The sequence below is a fragment of the Galeopterus variegatus genome, unplaced genomic scaffold (genome assembly GCF_000696425.1).
Source record: "Galeopterus variegatus unplaced genomic scaffold, G_variegatus-3.0.2 Scaffold4805, whole genome shotgun sequence".
Taxonomy (NCBI): Eukaryota; Metazoa; Chordata; class Mammalia; order Dermoptera; family Cynocephalidae; genus Galeopterus; species Galeopterus variegatus.
Window position 1 is genome coordinate 135372 of NW_007730916.1, and position 25317 is coordinate 160688.

Sequence of the window (25317 nt, forward strand, 5' to 3'; positions counted from 1 at the left end):
AAAAAAAAAATACAACATTAACTGATTCGGATTCAAAAGAGCCTCTAAGAAAAAATTATTTTGATAGGCATTTATAGGTATTTATGGAGAAGAACAGAAAGGATTACAATTCAGATTATTATAGGGAAAATTTGAAAAAATATTTGGTCAGATATGACAGAAAGAATATTAAAATGGGTTGTTATAAAATGTAGGTTCTAAATCAGGATCTGTTATTAACAATCTGTAAATCACAGAACCTTTCCTGCCTTTGTACTAGATAATTTCTATAATTCCCTGAAACTAAAATTTTATAATTCTATATAAATATGTGTAACTACTTAGAACAGATATAGCCCTCATGTGCTTTCAGTAAGCAGTTGCTTCATGAACTGCTACTGAATAAACATATCAGTTTTCCTATCTTTTATTGATATTTTTAAGTACAAAAGTAACATATGAATACATTTCACCCCAAAAACTCAAGCCATACAGATATACTTTGTACACCCACAGAGTACAATATGAGTCTTCACCTATGGCTCCGACTTCCATTCCCTTCCCCAGTAAAAACGGCTAGCATCATTTAGGTGTTTATCTGTCAGATTTTTTTATGCAATCGCATAATATATAGGTACAAGTACACATGCGCACACATGTAAGCAGGTATACATACACATTTTTAAAACCTAATTGGAACCACAAAATAACTAGTAGTTTTCACATGTTTTGTTTTGCTTTGTTTTTTGCAATTATCTTTATATCTTGATTTGAGAAATTTCCATGTCAGCAGAAAAAAGTAAACTTCAATCTTCTTACAGCTGTAAATTACTCCTAACAACGAAAGGCACTAGAGTGGAGACTCTGGAGCTAAGCTACCTAAGTCCAAATCCTGGCTTCACTACTAGTTAACAGTTTGTTCCTTTTAAACACTCTGTGCCTTTGTTCCCTCGTCTATTAGCTAGAGAATAATAGGACCCAGTATAGGACTGTTGGGAATGCAGAGAGATAATACCTGAAAAGTACTAAAAACAGGCCTAACAGCAGAAAACGTCCAGTAATTGTTAGCTATTGGTGTTATTTATATTACATATCTCTGTGCACATGTGTGAAAATGTATTTACTAAGAACTACCAGAATTGGAGAGATGGGCCAAATGATATGCACACTTAAAATGTTGGTATACACTGACAAATTGTGTTTGAATTTTCTCTCACAAAAAAGAGAAAATGGGAATACCTATTGACTAATCTTGCCCACCATAGATTTATTTGGCCATCTGTTACGTAACAAACAATGTTAACTAGTGTTTCACTATGCATGTTCCTGATAATTAGCAAGGACATGCCATTTGTATATCCTCTGTGAAGGCTCTCTTCATATGCTTTATCTAGCTTTTTATCATGTGTATTTTTACTTTTCTTGTCATTGACATCATCTGAATATAAAGTCTTTGTGATATATACCGCAAATATTTTCCTTGTCTGTCATTTGTCTTTTAAATATGCATATGTAATATTTTTTCATGAAGAAGTTAAATTCTTTATGCAATCAAATGTCAATTTGTGCTTCTGGATTTTATAAGTTGCTTAATAAGCCCCTCCTCCACACAAAGTAAAAGAAATGCTTTTTAGTATTTTTCTTCTGTTTTATAATTCTTGTTTTTATTTTAACCATCTAGAACTTATTCCAGACTGGTGTGCGATATGGATCTCTTCATTTTTTCTAACTGGATAATTAATTGCTCCAAAACAACTTATTATACTCTTTTTCAGTGCAAGTTATCATCTCTCCAGAATTATCAAGTATTCCTAGTACAAAGAATTGAGGCAAATGGGAATATCATACAAGCAATTAACACCTTTAGTATCTTCAGGAGCAAATAAGAGGAACGTATCATCCTCCACAATCCCAGAATTTAAACAATAACTTGTTCCCTCATTTGCTCAACTTTGATTATTTTATTCTTAGGAAAAATAACAATGCACTTACTACAGAATTGGTTAGCTTCCATATTACTAATTATAATAATTAGCACTAAATCATCTCCCCATGCCTCAAATAAAGATAACAAACTGCTCTTCATCAGAAAAAGAGGTCAAGTCACCCATGTTAGCTGAGGTTTACTGTAAATTGTATAATGGAAATTTCTATGCATTATTCATGAAGGAGTTAACACAGACACATAGAAAAGAAAGCTAATCAATGCAAAAGACAACATACACCCACTTCAGAAACATTTCTGGTTGCTGAACAACCGACTGAGTTTTATTTTTAAAAGTCTTAAAGAAAAACAGTTCTTCCCCCATACAATGCCCAAAAATAACTCTACAATTTTCCAGTGTAACTTGATATCTAAATTGAAGTCTTTCAAAAATCCATATTAATACGTGCCTTCGCTTGATATATTCTTGCTCTAAGGAAAAAATTGGGGGGGAGGTTCAATTAAAATGTCAAATATACGTGAAAAAAAGCTCTATTTCTTAAGTGCAAAGCAAAAATTAAGGTTAGACTTGGGCACATTATTTACCCAGATAATATATTTATACACAAGATAAATACTTAAACATTAAATAGCAACGACCTACTTTTCTTCAATAAGCAGTATACCTGAAAATTCCTGTTAAACTTTTAAAAAATATACTGTACTGAAAGCTCACCTGCTCCAACTCACTGTCCTCCTCCCACTCTTCCTGAGTTAAGGTACACTTCCTTTACGGTTTATACACTGACCCTACTGAGGGAAAAGGCAAATCTTTTCTATCTTTGAGAGCCTGCAGTTCTGTCACTAAGAACTTTCATAATCACTCTCATAATTTTGATTGCAGTGATTTAATTAGCTTTTGACCCAATGCCTTCTCCAAAAAATATGAGAAATAGTAAGTATCAATATTTTAAACATAGGTGTGAAGGCAGCCATATTTTATGCTAGAGAAGGACATTAAGAAGGGATTTGAAGGACCATGCAGATTTTTTTTTTTTTTTTAATCGTGGGATCCATTAATTTTAGTTGGTGTGCCAGGTGAAAAGTGGGGTTCCTATTTTGACAAAGACCGAGTTCAACCACCACTAGAATCAGTAGTGCTTCCTGGTGGAACCAGCATTCAAAAATGAAGAACAAGGGCTGGCCCGGTGGTGCACTGGAGAGTGCGCCGCTTGGGAGTGCGGCGGTGCTCCCGCCGAGGGTTCGGATCCCATGTGGAGACCGGTTCCCGCTCACTGGTTGAGAGCGGTGCGAGCGCAACACCGAGGGTTGCGATCCCGTTGCCGGTCCCCGGTACGGGCGCAACACTGAGGGTTGCGAACCCGTTACTGGTCAGTAAAAAAGACAAAAAAGGAAAAAAAAAAAAATGAAGAACATGCACCATATTGGTAACAAATTCATCCCTGGTGAGAGAGTGAGAGTATGGTTGTACACGGGATGGCAAGATGTAGGGAGGTGGATAAGAAATAGAAGGGGAAATTAATTACATAACTATTAAAACTTTACTCATTGTTTTTTTTTTGTTTTTTTTTTTTTTGTCTTTTTTCGTGTCTGGCAATGGATTGCAACCCTCAGTGTCGCCCCCGTACCGGACCGGGACCGGCAACGGGACTCCACCCCTCGGTGTTGCCCCCGCGCCTCGCTCAGCCAGTGAGCGGAACCGGTCTGTATGTGGGATCCAAACCCTCGGGCGTGAGCGCCACCACGCTTCCCAAGCGGTGCACTATCCAGTGCGCCACCGGGCCGGCCCTACTCATTGTTATTTTTAAGTAAAATAGGAAAAAGTAAAGCAAGCATCTTCTCCCCAAAAACCCTATTGAGCTTTTAAACAAAAGTCTACCAAAATTTAAGTTCAGAAAACTATTATTTCTTCATTTTATTATGTTTGGAGGAAACAAGGAAAAGGGGGTAAAATGATTAATCAAAAATTAAAACCTAGGACAACTAGAAAGGAAGAAACCCACTGGCTATAGCCATGTTGCCTTTAAGTCCACATTTCAACGACATGCCTCTATTAACTGAAATGCCATGAAAGTGGGTATATTTTTCAGGTTCTTGAGTAATGATTATTTCCCTTTAATCCTTAAGTGATAATTAACCAAATTAAGCAAACATATACTCCTTTAAAAAAAAGAAAGCCAGCATGGGCCCCCAAACGAGAGAACTTTGTGAATAGGAGCACCAACATATGGCTACAGCCCTTTATGCAGGGTCCTAACCTGCTGCAGGGTCCTAACCTCCAGTCTGAAGAGCATAGCCTCCCTCTATGATGAGTCCATACTGTGGTGATGAGCTCTTACAACTTTCAGTAGCATACCTGATCAAGGTCAAAAGACCTATCATCAAAGTGAGGAGACAGGTAAAATTATTGGTCCATTTTCAGTCGCCATTTAAGGCTAGAAGATTATTGTATATTTAACAAAGTCAATCTGAGGAATCATTGAGATCCTCACACTCTATATTATCCTTCTTTCAAATCAGTATGATATTTGTTTTTCTTAAATATCATATACTAAATGGTTTTATTAATTAAAAAACCCTGAAGTCAGCTTACTTTTTTTTAAGAAAAATAGTCAATTTTAAATTCTATAACAAATCACCATTCTATCCTTTTAAAATAAATTTAGTGTTAAAAACCAGGAAAAATGCATTATATATTTTTTTTCTGTACGTAAAATTTTCTAGTCAAAATGTAGGAACTAAAAAGGTGCCAGGAAAAAAAATATGTTGCAGCGATTTACCATGATAGAGGAACAGTCCTACTTGCTAAGAAAACTGAAAGCACATAGGAATTCCACAACGTGTTTTAAAACACACTCATTAATGCCTTCTTTTTGGTTTTGTAGTTTAAATATTTCAGTTGATGGGCCAGCTTTCCAAAATTTGCTTCAACAAAAGAGTAAAATGTTTGGCGGAAAAAAAATGGAGGCAAACAGACTTCAGCAAGCCAGTACGTTGTGCTGTACACAGCCAGCATTTGCCCTGTACAATATATGCTTCTCAGCATGCAGACTGTGTAATCCCTTTAAGTAATAATTACTAAGTTAAACAATGCAATCTGTCCCACTGGCAAGAAGAAGTGTGCTATGCTGTGGATTAGGAGATTCCATTAGGAGATGAACTCAGCTTTCAGCCCTGAGGCCAGTAAAGACTGAACATATTCCAGACAGGCTGCAGCCAGACAGAAGTCTCAGGTGTGGTGAGAGAGGAGCAGCTGCTCCACTCAAGATTATACCTTGCAAACAAATTCAAGGAGATTGCCCAGCATCATTTGCAAGGATAACAGGTGCACCATGAATATAAAAGAAAATGCTTTGAAAATGTTCTGGCCAAAAAACTTACTTGTTAATCAAGAAAGAAGGAAAATTGGGCTAAACCTCAACATATGCAGAAAATATATATTTTATATATTTAAGAAAAAATTATTGTCCAGTCTTTTAAACTTAATTTTAATGTATGTTTATGATATATTTCCAATGTAGAAAAAAAAATACATCCACATATAAACTCTTTACCCAGACTTAATAGATATAAACATTTTGCCATATTTTCTTCAAGCTTTCTTCTTTTCTCCAAGGATAAATTCTTTCCTCAAGTTGAGAAGTATCAAACCCACACACTTTTAGATTTTTACTACACACACACCCACCCACACACACCCACACACACAGACTCATATTCACTAAAAAAAATAATTGCTTTTTGTCAATTTCCAAAAAAAAAAATATATAGATATATATATATAAAAAACAACTCTTACAAATCAACAGAAGGATGAGCAACCCAATATAAAAATGGTCAAAAAATATGAAGAGACTACTGATGAAAAGACCATTTGAAAACCAAATGGCCAATGTATGAAAAAGTATTCGGGCTGGCCAGCTACCTCAGCTGGTTAGAGTGCAGCCTTATAACACCATGGTCATGGGTTCAGATCTCCATACCAGCAAGCCGCTAAAAGAAAAAATTCTAGATGTGAAAAAGTATTCAATCTCACTAGTAATCAGGAAATACAAATTAAAATAATAACATACCATTTCACACCTAAAAGACTGAATAGGTTTTATCAGCACCATGCTCTAACCAACTGAGCTAACTGGCTAGCCCTGGATAGGTTTTAAAATATTACTTATTAAACATAGAGTATGTCACCAAGAAAATAACTACACTTGGGGCATTTGTGCCAATAATCTATTTCTAAAATATAGATGGCACAGAAATGTCAAACAGTAACTAAACTTTTCATTCATATCCAATGACTTACTTCGCCACTCACTGTGATTTTTATGTATTCTTTGGCATCATTTTATATAAAAACATATGACAGCATTAAGTTTAACTTAGCTAGTAAATGTTAAATTAATGAAAGAAATATTTTCCCGTCCAACTTCGCATAAAAGTCAGTTTTAAACATTAAGAAAAGAGTTATTCTTGTAATTTCTCCAAAATAAACACTGCTAAAAATAAAATTTGAGAAATAAATTTCATTAAAATTTTTCTTTCTGACATGTAAATCCTAATCAAAACTTTGCGTCCAACTTCGCATAAAAGTCAGTTTTAAACATTAAGAAAAGAGTTATTCTTGTAATTTCTCCAAAATAAACACTGCTAAAAATAATTTTTGAGAAATAAATTTCATTAAAATTTTTCTTTCTGACATGTAAATCCTAATCAAAACTTTGAACCTTGTGTCTATCACTCTGTCTCACAGACATTAAATTTAAATAGTCCCTACTGATCTGAATGATATCCAGCCAACACTAGCTAAATGAAATTGTACTTTAATCTGATAATGAATGCATGACTGGAGAAACATCGTATCTCCAATACTCTCCTATAACTCCCCATAAACACTAACCTCTGGAAAATTATACACAAGGCTTTCCCATAAATGAAATGGCATTTCCTTTGTACCTTGGGAGGAGACGATGGAAGGGAGGGGCCATAGTTCAGGCCATCACTACAAGCACTGTCATGAAGAGATAAAAGAGAGGCTTGAGTAGAGTAGATACTGTCATTATCAGGACAGTATTGAGACTCAAGTGTGGATTCATCTACAAAGTCAGCATCATTTGTGTCCACCTAGAAATAAAACAATAAGATCAGTTGGGATTTCTGTTCTGTTAATATATGACAACAGTCTTCTCTTGAGACTAAAAGGCATATTGGTATCATTCTTTTGTCTATTCCATTTTCCACATGCCCTCTTCTCCCTCTTTAACACATCAGAGACTAAGCAATGCAGCAGAGCAAGGATGAGCTGCCCATCTACAGCAGAGGGTACTGACATGAAGGTTATTTTATTCCATCAATAAAAGGGCTAAAGGTAACAATTCACAAAGGGCTTAGATTTTTAGTTTAAACATTTCTATAAGTTAAGGAAAATATTTACTTTTTATCCAGTTCACATGCACAACTCTTATAATTTTATAATAAAAGGAATGAAGTTATCACTTCCTATTCAAATAAAATAAACTATTTGAGAACGCAGCTAGGCAATTATCTATTTGCAAAACTCACTAAAACCATATGTTTTATTTAAATTATCTTTAACTAGATTTTAAAACCATTTGAGTTGCAGAAACCAAAGAGAAAATCTGTGATTTCATGCTAAAATTATACTAACAAACAAGGAGCCTAATTATGATCTGGATATGGTGAAGCTTTGTTATAAACTTTTGTTAGAAAATTCATATAGAGCGAGATAAATAATTTCACTACATATTATCTAAAAATCCTGTTACTACCTCTGTGGTAGAACCAAGAGAAAGAATTAAGTCATGACCAGCTTGAAGGTCTTTTTGCAGTTCACGCACAGTCACTCCTTAGAATACGCAGAACTGACATAAATACTACCTTTCTCTGATATTACCAGCATTTTCTGCCTGTCTTGATAGCAAAGTCCCCCATGCTCTGTTTCTCTGTGTTTTCAATTTACATGGTTAGCCGGAAGAAGTTAGAAACATTTTAACATTATATCGAATCACATTGTTGCAGAAATTTGTTAAAAATACAGGTGGGCTATTTAAAAGTGACCCTTTCTTCAAATATATTTCATAGTCCTAATAATATACTTTAAATTTAACATTATATCGAATCACATTGTTGCAGAAATTTGTTAAAAATACAGGTAGGCTATTTAAAAGTGACCCTTTCTTCAAATATATTTCATAGTCCTAATAATATACTTTAAATACAGGTTCAAATTCACCAGTGAGTCACTGTGTGGAGGTTTATGCTTTACAAATGTGCATTATGTATAACAATCTAGAAAGTACCGCAAATACTTAGCATTTGCTATCTAAATAGATAGCATTAATTAAGCCTTGTGTCATGGATTACAATAAATAAATATTCATTTTAAGTAACTTTAAAGAAAAAACTCTCAATAGAATTTGCATACCTATCATTGATTCCTTAGAATCTTAGAAGAGATCCTAACTATCAACACATTTAATTACTGTACAGATAAAACACTAGGGCCCAGAGAAATTGAATAACCAGTCCAGGATTATATCGTTGGTTAGGGAGAAGACCCCACATCTATTACCACTATAAGATGCAAAGCTTGCATAAAAATATTATGAAGAAGTCCTACTATATTCTTTGTTCATTATATTTTGGAAAGGTAAACATGTTCTATCCAACTCAAATGGTTCCCACAGTTGAAAATAGGAAACAACAATGAATCTTCTTTTTGATTGGCATTAATTTAAGGAAGTTCAAGAAAGCCATGTAAACGCTAGAGAGAATACTGTTTATTGTAGTACTTTAAAGACAATAATATATTTGTGTCTTGAAACATTTCAAAAAGAATTTGCTATGGCTGGGCACTACTTAGCACCATAGTAACTTATATAGTTCCTAGCATAATAAACTATCTAGTTTTGAAATGCAAACAATGCCAATGGAGAGTAGGGCCAAGAGTCACCTGCTATGTTAAGTATTTTAATGTGAAATTATTGCATTTATTATAATATATGCTAAAACTTTCCAAATGGCTATTTCATGACCTTGCAATTAAAAAAATATTAACAAAATGAACTGTCTCCCCCCAAATTAGGATTGCCAAAACATATAATAAAGTCAAAGAAATAATTCACACTCTAGTTTAAAATGAGATGGGCACAATCAGTTATAAACCCATAATGAAGAATTTGACAGGTTTTAAACCTCTCTCTAGTCTAACAACACTAAAAGTATTTTAAAAGCGGGAAAATACCCTTATAGTGACACTGGACAATGTTTGCCACCCCCCCCGAAAAGTTGAAAGGTACAAAGCTTTAATGGCAGAAGTACTGTGAATAGGATGTACAATTTGTTATATTTATATTGCATAAATGTCACGTGTACATTTATGTCTGGTATTTAGTTTTACCCTTTAATTATTGACATAGCACTGTCCCCTTTACCAGATAGTAAGGTTTTCAAGAGAAGAGTGGCTCCTAAAACCTTTTATTTCAATAAATTTTATAAAGATCAAGTAGAAATAAAATTTTAACTTAAAATTTTCTAATAAATCAGTGATGTTTACAAATATGTATTTACAGAAAATGGGATTTATCTTTTCCAGAAACTCTTGTCCTCTTAATAACTGAACCAATTTATATGATTTTCATACTATTAATACCTAGTGGAAAAAATATACCTGCTACCTCAGTAAAAGTAGCCAAAACACTGGTTTACGACTGAATGCTGAAAACAGTTAAAGAATGTCTAGAGATATCCAAGTATGAAACTAAGCACAAAAGTGCTCCAACAGCTTTAGATATGATATAAAGATTAATTCTACATGTTTATGCAACACAATGCTAATTGAACTTTCCCTACAAATCCAACAAATATTTCTCGCATATATTATGGTTCTTCTCCCATTTTCAACTGTGAGAACCATTTGAGTTTGAGTTGGAGAGAATATGTTTGCCCTTCCAAAACATAATGAGCAAAGAATATAGCAAGACTTCAGAATATTTTGATAGGCAAAGTAAGACACAAGATTTCTGAAAGGAAAGCTTGGTAAGTCACGGCCACTAACCAGAGCCAAGTCAGCCCTGAAGAGGGCTTTGTCAGCCAGCCCTTCCTCCTCCTCACAGGAGTGTGGTGGGTAGAGAAAGGAATCCTCCTTAGCAGAGACATAACCTTCTTCTGGTGAAAGCTGCAGGGAGAATGGTGTTTAAGGACCAGTTCATGGAAGAGAGAACAGCAAAGAAGGAGGGAAAGAAAGGGTAAGGGGCAGAAAAGTGAGAGAAGAAGAGAAAAAAATGGGAAAGTTTTTCAAATAACATATGACTTTAATATGGAATAAGTATGACCTGATATTCACAATTAACATTTTTATATGATAAGATATAATAAGGATATTTATTCTAATATGAGTATCATAGGTTAGATGAAACTCCCTTTCTACTAATTTTTTTCATTCTTCTTATAAAAGATTATCAAAATCAACAATTTTTTCATGATATAATAATCTTTTGGTCATTTTTATCTGCCAAATATTGTGGGCAAACAATGACTTTCTAATATAGAAATAAGGCAACTTTTAGGTGTTAAGACATAAAAGAAACTGCAGAAGAATAAAACATTAAAAAGAATCAACTTCTCTGTCATCCCCTACTAGAACTTTATTATAAAGAATATAATTTACTTGACAAGAAATGTTACTAAACCCTATTGCGAAGTGCCTTAATTTAGCATGGCTTATATCTTAAACAACAACAACAACAACAAAAAAACTCTGCATGTACACAGTCTGCTTAAATCTCACTCCTAAGCTATTATATTATAACCTTGATCACTGTGACAGAAAACCTAATGTTTTTACTCCAATCTCAGAAAAAATTGGGCTAACATATTTAAATAAAATTGTCTTGCCTACATCACCCTGTACCAGCAATTCATGCAGAAGTAGTACTGTAAATGAAACCGTTTTTCATCTTTTTCCCACACATGAGTTTACTATTTATTAAACCTCACTCTAGCTAATAGAGACATTTATCATATGCTGCAATGCATATTGAATTTGAAATATCAAATATTGTCATTAAAAAATTTATTTTGGAACTGGCTGGAAAAAAGGACTTTGCTTACTTCTGAATAACATGTGGTTTCCCCTTAAGGGCAGTAAAAAACATATAACTGAGGCATGTTTGCCATTTCTCATTGTCAAACAGAAAGATCAGAAGTATATTTATGGTCCAACTTTAATAAATATGTAGAGTCCCATGACAGCCTATCTTCATTCTTATATTCCCCTTTGAATTGATCTTTTGTTAAGATTCTACAATCCTGTTTTGATTTTAGGTTGAATTATCATGTTCTTGATTCTTCCCTCCCTCCCTCTCTTATTCCTTTTTTCATAAATATATTTTCATAGGTTATTGAAATTCTTTATGGAATAAAAAGTGGCACATGAACAACTTAACATCTGAAATATATTAACAAAGCTTATGATTTGAAAAAATTCTTTCACAGAAATCAACGAATCCATATTGCTGCTTATGCAAATCTATCGATGTGTTTGCATTTTCTTCAGAGAAGGTATATTTGCCCTTCCATTTAAAACTATATTTATTTATACACTGGCAAAACCCACAACTATTGAAAATGTCTCTAATATTTAATCGCAATACAGTGATAAGTGCCATGTTGTAATCACTACACCTAATAAAACATACTTCTTTATGTAGCATACATTCATTAGTTGTTTCTAATATTGTAGTAATTAATAATATGGAAGTGATTCCCTCCCAGGAGGAGAACCACAAACTGATGAACCCATTTTAGAAAGTTCAATTTCCTGCTCTGTAGTAATTAGACAACAAATGTGTTAAAGTCCACAAATTCAGGAATTGAAGACACTCTTTCTGAGATTTTTACTTTATTCCACTGTGATTACTACCCTTAGTTATTAATGCTATTAATTTTTATAATACCCCACTACATTTGTATTAGTATTTTAAGCCATATTTCTTTGAAAATATTTGATTCTGCATTCATCATGAACTTATCATTGAATAAAAAATGTCCAGTGTGAACCACAAAGCAGTAAGTTATAAATTTATTTCTGAATTTCTTGGCTTTTTCTTTTTTTAATTCTTTTAAAAATTCTTACTAAAAATTAAATCTTTATATCCATGGAACCACTAACCACGTTGATGAGAAGTACCAAAACCATGAGTCAATCATAAGAACACCTGAAGCTAAAAGTAAGTCTATGAGCCATTTTTTTTTTTTCCCAAATATAAAAAGAATTCAATAAAAACCCAGATTCTTACAGGTAAAGGCACAATCATAAGAACACCTGAAGCTAAAAGTAAGTCTATGAGCCATTTTTTTTTTTCCCAAATATAAAAAGAATTCAATAAAAACCCAGATTCTTACAGGTAAAGGCTTGGCAACTCCTATTCTCACAGTTCCTGATGGTGCTCCTTTCAGTGCTTCTACAGCTTCTTCAAGACTGCTGTTTTCCAAGTTAATGTCATTGACAAACATGAGTCTGTCTCCAGGAAGAAGTCGTCCGTCCTTTTCAGCAATGCCACCAGGCACCAAAGAACGAATTACAATCACAGTGCTTGCCGGATCAATAGGATCCTGACAGAAATGGAAAGGAAAAAGTCTGCTCATTTTCACATTGAAATATTTTTTTACAGGTTGTCTACTGTGAATTGTACTGGGTGGGAAATTGTTTCAACTGTCTTTTAAAAATTTCATTCAAAATTTCTAATAAATTATCTGGGCAAAGGTTATCTCCATTTCAGAGTTTAAGAAAAGTTCACCTGAAACAATGGTACCCTCACTTGCTAATGTTCCTGAATAGACCTCTTAAATTGTACAGACAACTTTAAAATGATAATTTTAATATTTGATAAGTTGTCAAATTTCACAGCTATCATTTGTGGCTAAAAGTCAAGTATATTATTAACAACAGCANTCAATCATAAGAACACCTGAAGCTAAAAGTAAGTCTATGAGCCATTTTTTTTTTTTCCCAAATATAAAAAGAATTCAATAAAAACCCAGATTCTTACAGGTAAAGGCTTGGCAACTCCTATTCTCACAGTTCCTGATGGTGCTCCTTTCAGTGCTTCTACAGCTTCTTCAAGACTGCTGTTTTCCAAGTTAATGTCATTGACAAACATGAGTCTGTCTCCAGGAAGAAGTCGTCCGTCCTTTTCAGCAATGCCACCAGGCACCAAAGAACGAATTACAATCACAGTGCTTGCCGGATCAATAGGATCCTGACAGAAATGGAAAGGAAAAAGTCTGCTCATTTTCACATTGAAATATTTTTTTACAGGTTGTCTACTGTGAATTGTACTGGGTGGGAAATTGTTTCAACTGTCTTTTAAAAATTTCATTCAAAATTTCTAATAAATTATCTGGGCAAAGGTTATCTCCATTTCAGAGTTTAAGAAAAGTTCACCTGAAACAATGGTACCCTCACTTGCTAATGTTCCTGAATAGACCTCTTAAATTGTACAGACAACTTTAAAATGATAATTTTAATATTTGATAAGTTGTCAAATTTCACAGCTATCATTTGTGGCTAAAAGTCAAGTATATTATTAACAACAGCAGTTGTTAAAAAGGGTGTTCTGTATGGAACATCAACTCACCACTAGTTGTGAGTGTACTCAAGGTAGGACCTGTCCTTCTGAAATGTAGAAATATAGACAGAGGCGATATAGTATTCGGTGACGCAGTGTTTTCAGATACATAGTAATCAATATTAGAACAAGGTTCCAGCTTGTTAAAAAGGGTGTTCTGTACGGAACATCAACTCACCACTAGTTGTGAGTGTACTCAAGGTAGGACCTGTCCTTCTGAAATGTAGAAATATAGACAGAGGCGACATAGTATTCGGTGACGCAGTGTTTTCAGATACATAGTAATCAATATTAGAACAAGGTTCCAGAATTAGGCCCTATGAACACAACTCCCTGGAGTCACCTGAGCTGACTTTCTGGTTCAGTATTAATAAGCAGCAACAGCTGCATGCAGACAGGCTGTAGCATTTTCTCATTTACTCCGCATAGAACACAATGCAGGTATGGACACAGGCCATACTTGACCAATCTAAGCATATTCATAATATTAGTCAAATGACTGGAATACCAGAATTTATAATATAAAAATTATAAATTTATCATTCACATTAGACAAAAGAAATAAATATCTAATACTTTGACATTAAAATATAAGCCATCAATTGAGAGCATGGAAATAAAAATATCATAAAAATACTCCCCAGATGACCAAGAAAACCTCTATATTTCTATGATATTCCTAATATGTATTCTGCATGTTCTTCAAATTCCTAAGAGCTAAAATATAAAATAGCTCAAAAAATTCAATGTTCAAAGAAACCCTTTATGATAATCAATGAAGCATATAAATTCTGTTTTGAAATACTGACTAGAAACAAGAAAATGTCCCTTATGACTCTAAAATATTATCTGCTTTTTCTCTGTTAATAATATACTTTTGGTATATTGCATATTTTTTAAAAAATTTGTTAAAAAGTAGCATATATTTACCTGATAATCTAAAATGCTAAAACCAAGTCCTCTGCTTCCTTTGTCCAGCTCTATGTGCTGAATGCCAGCCTCCCACATGGCCAAAGGAGCTTGAACTTCCTCCGTATTCTGACCCACATCAGTCACCGCCAGCACTGGATCCTCTGTCTCTGAGGACCCGATGAACTCACCTAGATCTACATGTGGCTGGATAACAGACCAGACAGCTCTTATTTCACAGGCACTAGATTAGCAGATACAAGAACCAACACTACAAGGAAAAGGGAGATTCCCAGCCTCTACTCAGACCAAAACATTCTCAAGTTAAGAGTAGCAATAGCTTATCATAAAACCTTTAGGCGTTAAGGTAGTAATCACTGAAAGTTCTTAAAGTAGGAAAAATACCTAAGTGTAACAGGAATTGAAAATACATGGTTCAAATATCTCCTATAAAAATACACAATGGTTACATCACAGCAGCATGATTGTGGGTGATTTTCACTTTTTTCATCAGTGTCTGAATCACCTCAACAATCAGGAAAAAAAAGTATTTTTATATTAAAAAGAATTTTTATATTAAAAAGTATTTTTATATTAAAAAGAATTCTTAATGATAATAAGAATAATTCAAGAGAAAATGGATATGTGTAATGTTCTGTATTCTATGCAAATAAGGGTTCTGAAATGTTATGACTTATGCACATGATTATTTCATTAATAAACTAATGTACACAGTGGCAAGACATAAGATTTAAAATCAGATTCGCCCCTGCTTGAAACCTGTCTCTACGATTTCTTATCTGTGTTACCTGGAGCAATATTCTTAATCTGGGCTTCATAGTCACCCATCTCATAGAACTTTTTGAGGATTAAAAGAGGTAACAGTTATAAAGCACCTGACACAGAAACAGAGATTCAAAATGTTCGCTTCTTTCAGTAAAGAATAATTTAATTAATTAATTAACTAATTAAAGTGAACATAGGTTAATTCAACTTTGTTCACATGTATGAGCATACTGGATTTAAGACAGATATATTTATAAGTATGGAATTCCAGTTTGTATACTATCTTTGCTGTTAATCAATTACTGCACAGCCTAGGACCACAAACACAAATATGTCTACCTGCTTTACTGTAATAATTCCATTTATACCACGTAAAATATGTATGAATATACACAGTGCTAGCCTTTGAGTGCTACACAATTTGGAATTATGTTTCTTGTTTTACCCTATTCTAATCACCTACATGAATATTAAATTATGCACCTTATTCTTCAAAGTCTTGAAAATTATTCCATTGTACTGATTCCTTCAGTGTAATGTAAATCAACTCCTAACATCATCTCTTCTTATACCTCACATGAGATTTGACTAGACTATGAGTTGTGTGAAATCCAGATCTTAACTTATATGTATTGCATATCCTCAGAAAAGCCGATTAGCTCTACTTCTTGACATTTTGATCTGAATGGAAAAGAATAAGCAAACAGGAAAACAGGAGTTTCTGGATATCACAGAGAATTACCTGTCATGTAGTATTATGAACTCAAATTTCTCATATTTTAAAACTATAGTGTACAAATAAGCAAAACCTACACACACAGAAATGATGGGTCTCTCCATATTTTAGCCATTCACTAAACAATATACTATGTGTATACTGTATGTATCTTTTACCACATATGTACTATATATGCATTATTTATACAGTTCAGTTTTCTCTTCGCCTAATGGGGACATATGAGCATCTATTTAACAGAAATATTGCAAGTAAATTATACAAGTACGTAGTGTGCAATAATATCTAACATCATTACATTACCTTATTTAACCTTCAGAGCAACTCTCTGAGACAGGCATCATGACTTACATTTTACAGAGGAGAAAACTGAGGTTCAGAGACATGAACTGACTTTTCCAAGGCTGCACAACTAGTAAGTGTCAAGTTTGATTCAAACCCAGGTCTGTCTGACTTCAAGGTCTATCCTGTAAGCCAGGGGCCATGTGAGGAAAATTCCAAATAAAAGAAAAATGGCTTTACGAAGTTATTAATGCCATGTAGGCTTCCATCATATATTCAGATTAGCCTCACATATGCAAATCTCATACCTTCTCTGTTAGCTCAATATCACATAAGTCCAGGCTATCCAAATCTGATTGGGTAGTAGGGGGCACAGTTCGACGACAGCACACCATTGTGACTTCTATAGGCAGTTCCTTTAAAATATTCACCACATCTTGGTGATTTTCCCCAAGTAACGTTATGCCATTTACCTGTGGAAAAAGATACACTGTCTAAGAAAGAACATTTCATAATATGAATATTCTTTTGAAAACAATTTTTATTAAATAAATATAAATTTTACTGTGGTGATTACCACAGTTCTGCTGTGCTTAGATCTGTAGTGAGACCTGTGGAAGTACCATCTAAAACAATTTACATTCAGGTTTAGAGTTTTGTTGCAATTGGAGCTTCTAAAGTACTCACAGGAAAACCATTAGCTTTCATCCATGTTCGATCTGTCAGTGTAGGAGTTAGGAAAATGAGAGTCAAAAATATTCCCAAAGATTGAACAAGAAAAGAAGGTGGTTATTAAAAAAATGATATTTTTTGTAATTATTAAGTGGAAAAAATAGAAAATGGCATATATTGTATGCTAGCATGTTTTAAAAAGGCGGGGGGAGTTTACATTCAAATTTTCTTACTTATGCATTAAAAATACTGGCAGACTGCTCAGAAAAAAAATATACCAGTAGATACCCAATGAAAGGTGATGAGAAATGGGTGGATGAGACAGACAGGAGACTTTTTCCTGCTTATCCCCTGTGATTTTGGAACATGTAAATATATATTTACTTATTCTAAAAATTGAATAAATGTTAAAAAATTTTCAAAAAATTTGTTTATAGTTCTCTGGACCTAACTAAGGGGGCGGGGGGGGAAACAGCATGGAATTAGGTCTGAAGCTCAATGCACACACAGATTTGAAATTTCTGCTTTGAGTTATTTTTATTTGTAGATCTCTCTCAAGTACCTTTTGGAGGGGTAAATTAAAATAAGAACTTACTTATTCACCACATTAAGCCTTAGCAGCCTTTTCAGTCTTATCTAAGGAGGAAAAGGAATAGCATCTTACTTCCAATAGTTCGTCTCCACTGAAAAGCTTCCCACTGTGTCCAACAGGACCTTCTGGTAGAACAGATCGGATAAAATGATGTCCCACTGCTGCTTCCAGACTTATCCCCAACCCACTGTTTTCACTAAACTTGCTCACATGGGCCACCTGAAAGGAGAAAAATCATCACAACTCCAATATTCTTCCTTTTATTTTATTCATGCAGACATTTTATGTTCACCCCAAAACAGCCAACTTTCTCACCAAAGCTTCAAAAACCTTATCGTAAACCTGCAAATCTTTGGAGCTTTGCCTTTGAAAGAGTACTAATGGCTATAGGTTTCATGAACTAACAAAGCCCAAAAGGAAGCAGCCAGCTACAAGCACCCAAGATTCTTTTCAATGCCTACAGATGCTAACAGATGCAGCTCAGAGCCTGAGCTCAAACGATACTGTTGAAAATATACACAGCACTTGCTACGTGCCAGGGACTGTGCTAATCCTATTACAGAGCACGTCATCTGCTTCTCATAAATAGGTACAATTTTTCTCCTAATTTGTTTCCCAAATTAGGAAGATGAGGTTCAGCGAGGTTACTTTAACTGGAGTTGCTCAGCTAGAAAAGGGCTTTGAACCCAAGCAGTATGAACCTAGAACCACACTCCTGATCTTAGCTGTATCAAGGGACAACAACGGTCCTTAAAAGTGAATCAAAGCTTAAAACAAGAAAATGGACTTCCTACTTCCTACTGTTACACTAAGTAATAAAGAAATGTTAGGAAATTGCCTATTTTCATGCATAGTTCAATCATTATAATATTAAAATCAGAAGGTATGCTAAAAATGATCTACTTCAAAACTTTTATAGTTAAGGAAACTGAGGGATAAAATAACTGAGAAAAACAGTTTGACTTACAAAGAGCTTTTCCAAATCTTAATAATAATATGTACAAGGTCAATATCAGAAACATCATCATCTGACTGAAATCTAATGCTGGATGAAATCCTTCTCACTCTTGAAAATCCAATTTAGACATCACTTCCTCTGAGAAGCCTTCCAGGTCCCCACTGATAATGTCCATTAATCCTCTCTGCTATACACACCACTCTTTCTGTGCTTTCATTTACTCTGTACAACATAGCAAAAAATCTGAAGTCGGATCTGTTTCTTACTTAACTCTGTCTGACCAGGGACCATAAATAACTTAGTTCTTTCTCATGTATTGCACACTTCTGCCCTTGACACAGTACTGAGAGTGCCACCAAGACAGCATGGGCACAAAGCTCAGTTCAAAGTTGAGTCTAGGGCCTGATGTCTGTGACAAAATGGCTAGTCAAAGGGTCCCCTTCATTATTCAATTACCACCTCTGCAGTCTCAGTTATGTGTGCCAGCCATGTTAACCCTACTCCATAAAAGGAATCCCTAAATTTTCATTTCATTTTAATCACTGTTAAAATGGACCTTATTGTATTTTTTTATATTTTATTTTATTTTATCAATGTACAATGCAGTTGATTTTCGTGTCCCTTTACCGATTCCTTCCTCCCCCCTCCCATCCATCAATGACCTTACTGAATTTTTCCTTGACTCAATTTAAAATGGTAATAACAGTTGTACTTACTCAATTCATATTTGACTGTTAATCATCTTGACTGTTTAAAAAAATAGACTGTCATGGGGAATAAGTGAAACACTAAGAACACAGCTTGGCATCAAGTGCTCAATAAGTGCTAGTTAATAATATATGTCCTTATTTGTTGCCTTTTATCTCTTCTAATCCAGCGTTACATGAGTATTATAAGCAATGTGAAAAATTCTACCCAATATAGTATTTTATTTTTCCTTTTGAAATCCCTGAAATTTGCTGGTGTGCATGCAAAGAGTGATAATTTGTTTCAACTCTGTCAGACCCCTTTTTAGGATAGCAGATTACAACTGGCTATGCTAGATATACAAACTGTTAATAAACATAAAACTTTCACTACGGCATAAGTGATATGAAAAAACTATGTAGAATTAACCTCTTAAGGAAGGTAAAGACATAAAAGTGATAAGAAATAGGAAAGAGTCCTTTTACAACTGTGTACTCAGGTCATGACAATTTTTGTTTTATTTTTAAGTAATCTCTGTCACTCTATTCTGATTCTTTCTATAATTCAAAGGTTTAAGAATCAGAAAAACCTTTTCTCACATCTATATTCTTTACACTACTACCAGAAATATTAAAATAGTGATGAAATATAAATTCTAAAACTCCCACCCATTTATTTCAGTTCCCTGGTTACTACACAACTTTCTCCAACCTGAATTTTTTAATACCTGAATCAGCACATTTAGGTATTCTAAAAAAAGCATTGGACATTTCCCACTTTTCTGGGAATCTTTCTGATGACTATCTTTATTGTTGCCATGAACTTCCTGCTCAAATACAGTTACAAGTTAGGAAATGAGGGAGGGTAAGCTAACCTACCACTATCTCATAGTTAATTCCCATAATCCTTTGCCACTTGGTCAGCAGGGCAGCTTCTTGTGGTTGGGCATCTTCTATTTCTTCTATCTCTGCTGATAGTAATGGATACCCTGAAACAGTCAAGGCAATTAAGTCAGTGATAACTACAAAAATCTCCATATCCCAATATTCTGTACAAGGGATGCTGGGATCAGAACCTGTCTATTGCACCAATATGTGGTTACCCTTATTTCTATACTTATTTTAGTAATTTAACTTAGAACTCTATCATTTTGCATGTTCAACACTATTCTCTTTTAATGGATGTCTTTTAAATCTTAACTACATTTCCACTAACGTGTCCACATATTATCTTTTATTTAAAAGAATGAGGATTCGCAATTGCTCCAGGATTCACTTGGTAAAGCTATGACACCTTCTATGTTAGTTTATCTCTTTCATTTTCATTTAGTTCTTTAGGGGTAAAAAGGAGTATTTTATTACTTAGCAAAAACAAACCAGAAAAATTAAGTAAAAAATATATACAAATCCATGTACAATGAGAAAATATTTAAAAAAGAAGAAACAATGAAAAACTGAGATCGTCCATTAAAATAAAAGCCTATAATTAGAATCCCACTAACTGGCAAAAAGGGAAATTTTTTAAAAAAGGAACAAAACCCACTAAGCAAATTACGTAAATAATACTGAATTTAAAATGTGTAGCTAAACAAGAGACTGAGAAGAATTTTGAAGTCATATTTTTAAATTTCTGTAGTTCATTACAGTTTTTACTCATAAGAGTTATCTTTTAAAAATCTCTACTCTCTAATTTTTAATAGTCTATTTAGCATTCAAATTTCAAATTTAAAGTGTTCCAAAATTCAGATTTCTCATTAACTGCCGCCTCTTTAGTGGGAATTAAGGAGCGTTCACTCCAGGCATATTTTACACATTTGCTATGCCTTAATAAAATGATTCTGTTTTCTCCTTGAGAAATTGGAAACAATAAGCTGTGCATACACACACACACACACACACACAGACACACACACACACACATTTATATATATTTTTCTTTTTTTAATCTGGAGACTGGTCCCACAAAATAAGTGTTTTCTCTTCAAAATTAAATTCAGTCCAGAGATGGATGATTAGGCAGGAAAGAACACAGATTACAGGAGAGAACAAGGAGGGTGGGTTCAGATTCTACCTCCTCCCACACTTCCTTTCTCTGAGTCTGTTGCATTTACACAGCTATGCAGTGATTTGAGCAGGATGGGATTATAATGGAGAAAGTAGGGTATCAGTAAGTTGCTGATAAAAAGTCTGAGATTTATGTTCACTCTACCAACCAAGGTTCACGCAACTCTCCATTTTCACTCTCTCCCAACTGCCCCAAGACTAAATTTTAGGCAGATTTTTAACATCATAAAGTCTAGTCCTCTGATCTTAATAAGTCAAACGTTTTGTCCAGGACTGCATAAGGAGTCAAATATCTGTGGAAGAGACAATGATATTTTATCCCTTTTCTAAGGACTAGTACTAAGACAGATGTATTTGAATCACTTAGTTTTTGCTTGTTTTCTTTGTTTAAAAAAGATTCTGGGACTCCTGATTCTAAATCCTGAGCCTGCCTCATCTATCCTCCCACACACGTATGCAGATTTCTCATTAGCTGCCTTCATCAAAACAAAATAGATAGTTCTGAGCTTTCCAAACAACCCCCACACCATCCCTATTTACAATCTCAAGTTTCATGCTCTGAAACATTTTTATCCTTTCTCACTACTATTGACATTCACTTTAGCCTAAATAATTTCTTCATCTATTAGTGTAAAAATGGCAGAATATGATTAATACATGCAAATGCTACACACCTCCCTTCTGGGATATCTTTGCAAACACAAATATTGCTTTAAAATAATAAAAATAAATCAAAACTTTCAGCAGGAAAAAAATTTCAATAATGAAGGAGTAGATATGGTAAAGAACTACAAAGCTTCAGTATTTGCAATATAATTATATAGCAATGTACTGAATAGTGAATACTAATTACTTAGTAAAGGGTAGAATACACATGAAGGGAGGGAGTTCAGTTTTAAACTTTGTTTAGTGGGTTTATATCAGTTCATCTCTGTTGCTTACAAGAGACTACCTGAAACTGGGTAATCTATAAAGGAATGAAATTTATTTCTTACAGTTTGGGATGCTAGGAAGTCCACAGTCCAGGGGTCATATCAGGTGAAGGCTGATGGGGATTCACTATAGAGGCCCCTTGGCAATGCAGGGTACCACATGGCGAGAATGTCATGAGCAAGAGCAGCTAACCTTCTCACATGTAAAGTCATTAGAACCCCCCCACGACAACGCTTTATACCATCAATCCACTACTCCATCAATGAATGGATTAATCCATTCATGAAGGCACAGCCCTCACAATCCAATTACCTCTTAAAGGCCCCACCTTCCAAGTACCATAATTGGATTTCCTACCCTCTTAACACTGTTACAGTGAAGACCAAGTTTCTAATATATGAACTTCTGGGGGACATGTCTGACCCTTAGCAGGGTTTAAGTTACCAAAGTACCAAAAGCAATCTGACAGGTAAAAGAAGCACAGAGCACACAACATTAAAAAATGGCAGCAATATTCTCACAAAACTAAATAAAACGATGCTGCTCCAAAGAAATTTTTAAACAGCTTTATGGATCCTAGGTTTATAGTGAAAGAATTCTCAGAAAGGTTTGATCATTTATCTGTATGATTACTCTCTAAACCAACTTCCCAATATTAAAAATTAGAACTCTTGAAAAATTGAAAAGTGAGAATTCTCCCAAAATTGGATAGTTTCATTCATAAGTGTTTATACATAAAAGACTCTCTTGTGTTTATTTTAAAGTACTTTATAATTTTATTGTCTGCTCAATAAGGTAGAGACATGTCACCTGTACAGAAACAGGAGGATTAAATTAAAACCATGTATACAATTGATTCCAAAGGGTTCCGGTTTAAAAAAAAAAAAAGAAAAGAAAGTAGAAAAAAGAATAGACTGACTCAGCAAGTAAATATACCAGATATAAATGAACTATTTTAATCTATGAGAGCAATTAATACCACTTATAAATAGGGATTTGCAAGCATTTCTTTTTGAAAGATTTTTTAGTAACATAGTATATCCATAAAGGCTTAATCACATTTGTAAAAACCATTTCTCTAAAAAAATAATAAAGAACATAATAATCTGGCTCTAGGTGTTTACCTTCTTCTTCAACTGGTAATATGTTGGTATTTCTCCTCAAAGATGAAGAATCTTCAACTTTTTCATAATTTTCTTAAAGATAAAAATATTTTAGTAGTTATATCTTTCATATAATCAAGCACTTGAATGTTTCTAAACCCACTGTATTTATTTGAACACCTAAATGAGTGTGTATTTTCGGGAGATGAATACCTCGATAACCATATGCACTTAAAGGAAAGTTCTCCAGTTAATGCACAAAGAAGTACATTTCTTCTGTGACTTGCCTCCCTGTTTCTTAGTACCTCAGGTAGTAGTATATGGCAGTTTAGAAATAGTCAGCAGGTTTAGAAATGAAATAGCATTTTCCAGCCAACAGACTGATTGCTACCAATAAACCCTTTTGTCAGTGAACTACATGGAGATTTCAGTAATTTTCAGAGATATTCACATACAAACATCTTATGAATGACATTTCTAAATTTGGAGTTAAAACTGATTCCAGGCTGGCCCGGTGGCACACTGGAGAGTGCGCCGCTTGGGAGCGTGGCGGCACTCCCGCGGAGGGTTCGGATCCCATGTGGAGACCGGTTCCCGCTCACTGGCTGAGCGCAGTGCAGGCGCGACACCAAGGGTTGCGATCCCCTTGCCAGTCCCCGGTACAGGCGCAACACCGAGTGTTGCGAACCCATTACCGGTCAGTAAAAAAGACAAAAAGGAAAAAAAAAAAAACTGATTCCTTCAGGCGAAGGTTGGGCATTTAGCATTACCATAGGGCTCACATAACTAACCCAGGTAGAACAGCTAAAGTTTGGATGTCCTCCTAAAGATTGCATCCGAATGTAATAGGAACAGAAAGGTAAATGACTCTGCATGTTTCTGATTGAGATGTGGTGGCTGCATGAATAGGATAGAAAGAAATTGGCTTCACTGAAAAGCTCATGTTATAGTTAATGGACACATTGCTGGTTCCAGTTAATCCTGACTTTATCAAACTTCCTCTTTTTACTTGGTTCATAATGAATAAACTGAAGGTAAAAACCATTCTTTAAATAGATTATTTCAGAATTAGAAAAAATCTAAATAATAGAAAGGTATAACTTAAAACCAGATTACTCTGGCATTACCTTTGCCTATGATGGCATTAAGAGGACACAAGTCTGTGTCTTTTGTGACGTCCTCCCTTGACGTGAACTCGGCTTCCTGCTTTGTTCCTCTCCTCATCAGCGTCAGGCGCACAGTTTGTCCTGTGTGTCGCAATACCTCTACTGCTTGCTGATTGGTAAAACCCTGCAGGTTTGTGCCATCTACCTGTAATAACAAGATACGTTAAAAAGTAAATGGATGTTTGTATTACCAATGCACAAAATGTGTATTTACTACTTGTTAATGTGAAAAGAACGGGGACTGAAAAGTCTCCTAACTGGGGAATGGGCAACAATACTCCAACAGCTGCTTGGGGATCAATATTAAATTTGATGCACTAGAATCACTTGGGAAGGATCTGTTTTGTTTAATATAGATTCTGGTGTACCACTTGTAGAAATTATAAGGCAATAGTTCTAGGGTGGGGCCCAGACTTCTATACCTTTTTAAATATTCTTTTATATTCCTCATGTGATACTGATGGACAGTCAAGTTTAGAAACTAGCACTATGCAGGAGGATATAAAGGCAAAAACAGTGATGAAAGTGCTCACTGAGAGCACTGATATATCCCAAAATCATGTTTGTACTGCCTTTAAAAAAATGACAAAACTACCTTCCTTTTTATTTCTTTGTCCCTTCAAAAAAAAATGTGATTTTCTCCTTTTCTAGTTCACAAATGACATAACATTTGAAAATGCTCCTGTAGTCCTTCCAAAGTACAGATATGATCAAATCACCCCAACCCTGCCTTCGACAGAACACTCCTTAGGACAATGCTTGGAATGGCTGAGACAACCGTTCCCACCTCCCCTCATTACCACTGTCACCAACCTCATGCTGCATGATACTGCCTATTCCTCTCTGCCCTCCAGCCAC

The 25317-nt window shown here is 34.5% G+C and overlaps 1 protein-coding gene across 2 annotated transcripts in view; it reads right to left on the minus strand.

Moving 5' to 3' along the window:
• MPDZ (multiple PDZ domain protein) overlaps positions 1-24597 on the minus strand; it is a 95748-nt gene extending 71151 nt beyond the window's left edge. Inside the window, exons 1-9 of one of the 2 annotated variants that reach the window (XM_008588410.1) lie at positions 24421-24597; positions 23315-23386; positions 20073-20182; positions 17622-17768; positions 16594-16758; positions 14503-14688; positions 12994-13203; positions 9999-10118; positions 6878-7045 (exon numbers count right to left, since the gene is read on the minus strand). In XM_008588410.1, the coding sequence (XP_008586632.1) occupies positions 6878-7045; positions 9999-10118; positions 12994-13203; positions 14503-14688; positions 16594-16758; positions 17622-17768; positions 20073-20182; positions 23315-23386; positions 24421-24517 (1275 nt within the window). In that variant the 5' untranslated portion in view covers positions 24518-24597. Of the gene's footprint in view, positions 1-6877; positions 7046-9998; positions 10119-12346; positions 12548-12993; positions 13204-14502; positions 14689-16593; positions 16759-17621; positions 17769-20072; positions 20183-23314; positions 23387-24420 lie in introns of those variants that run through there. The other variant, XM_008588411.1, reaches the window with a different exon arrangement.
• Between the last annotated feature and the right edge of the window lie 720 nt (positions 24598-25317).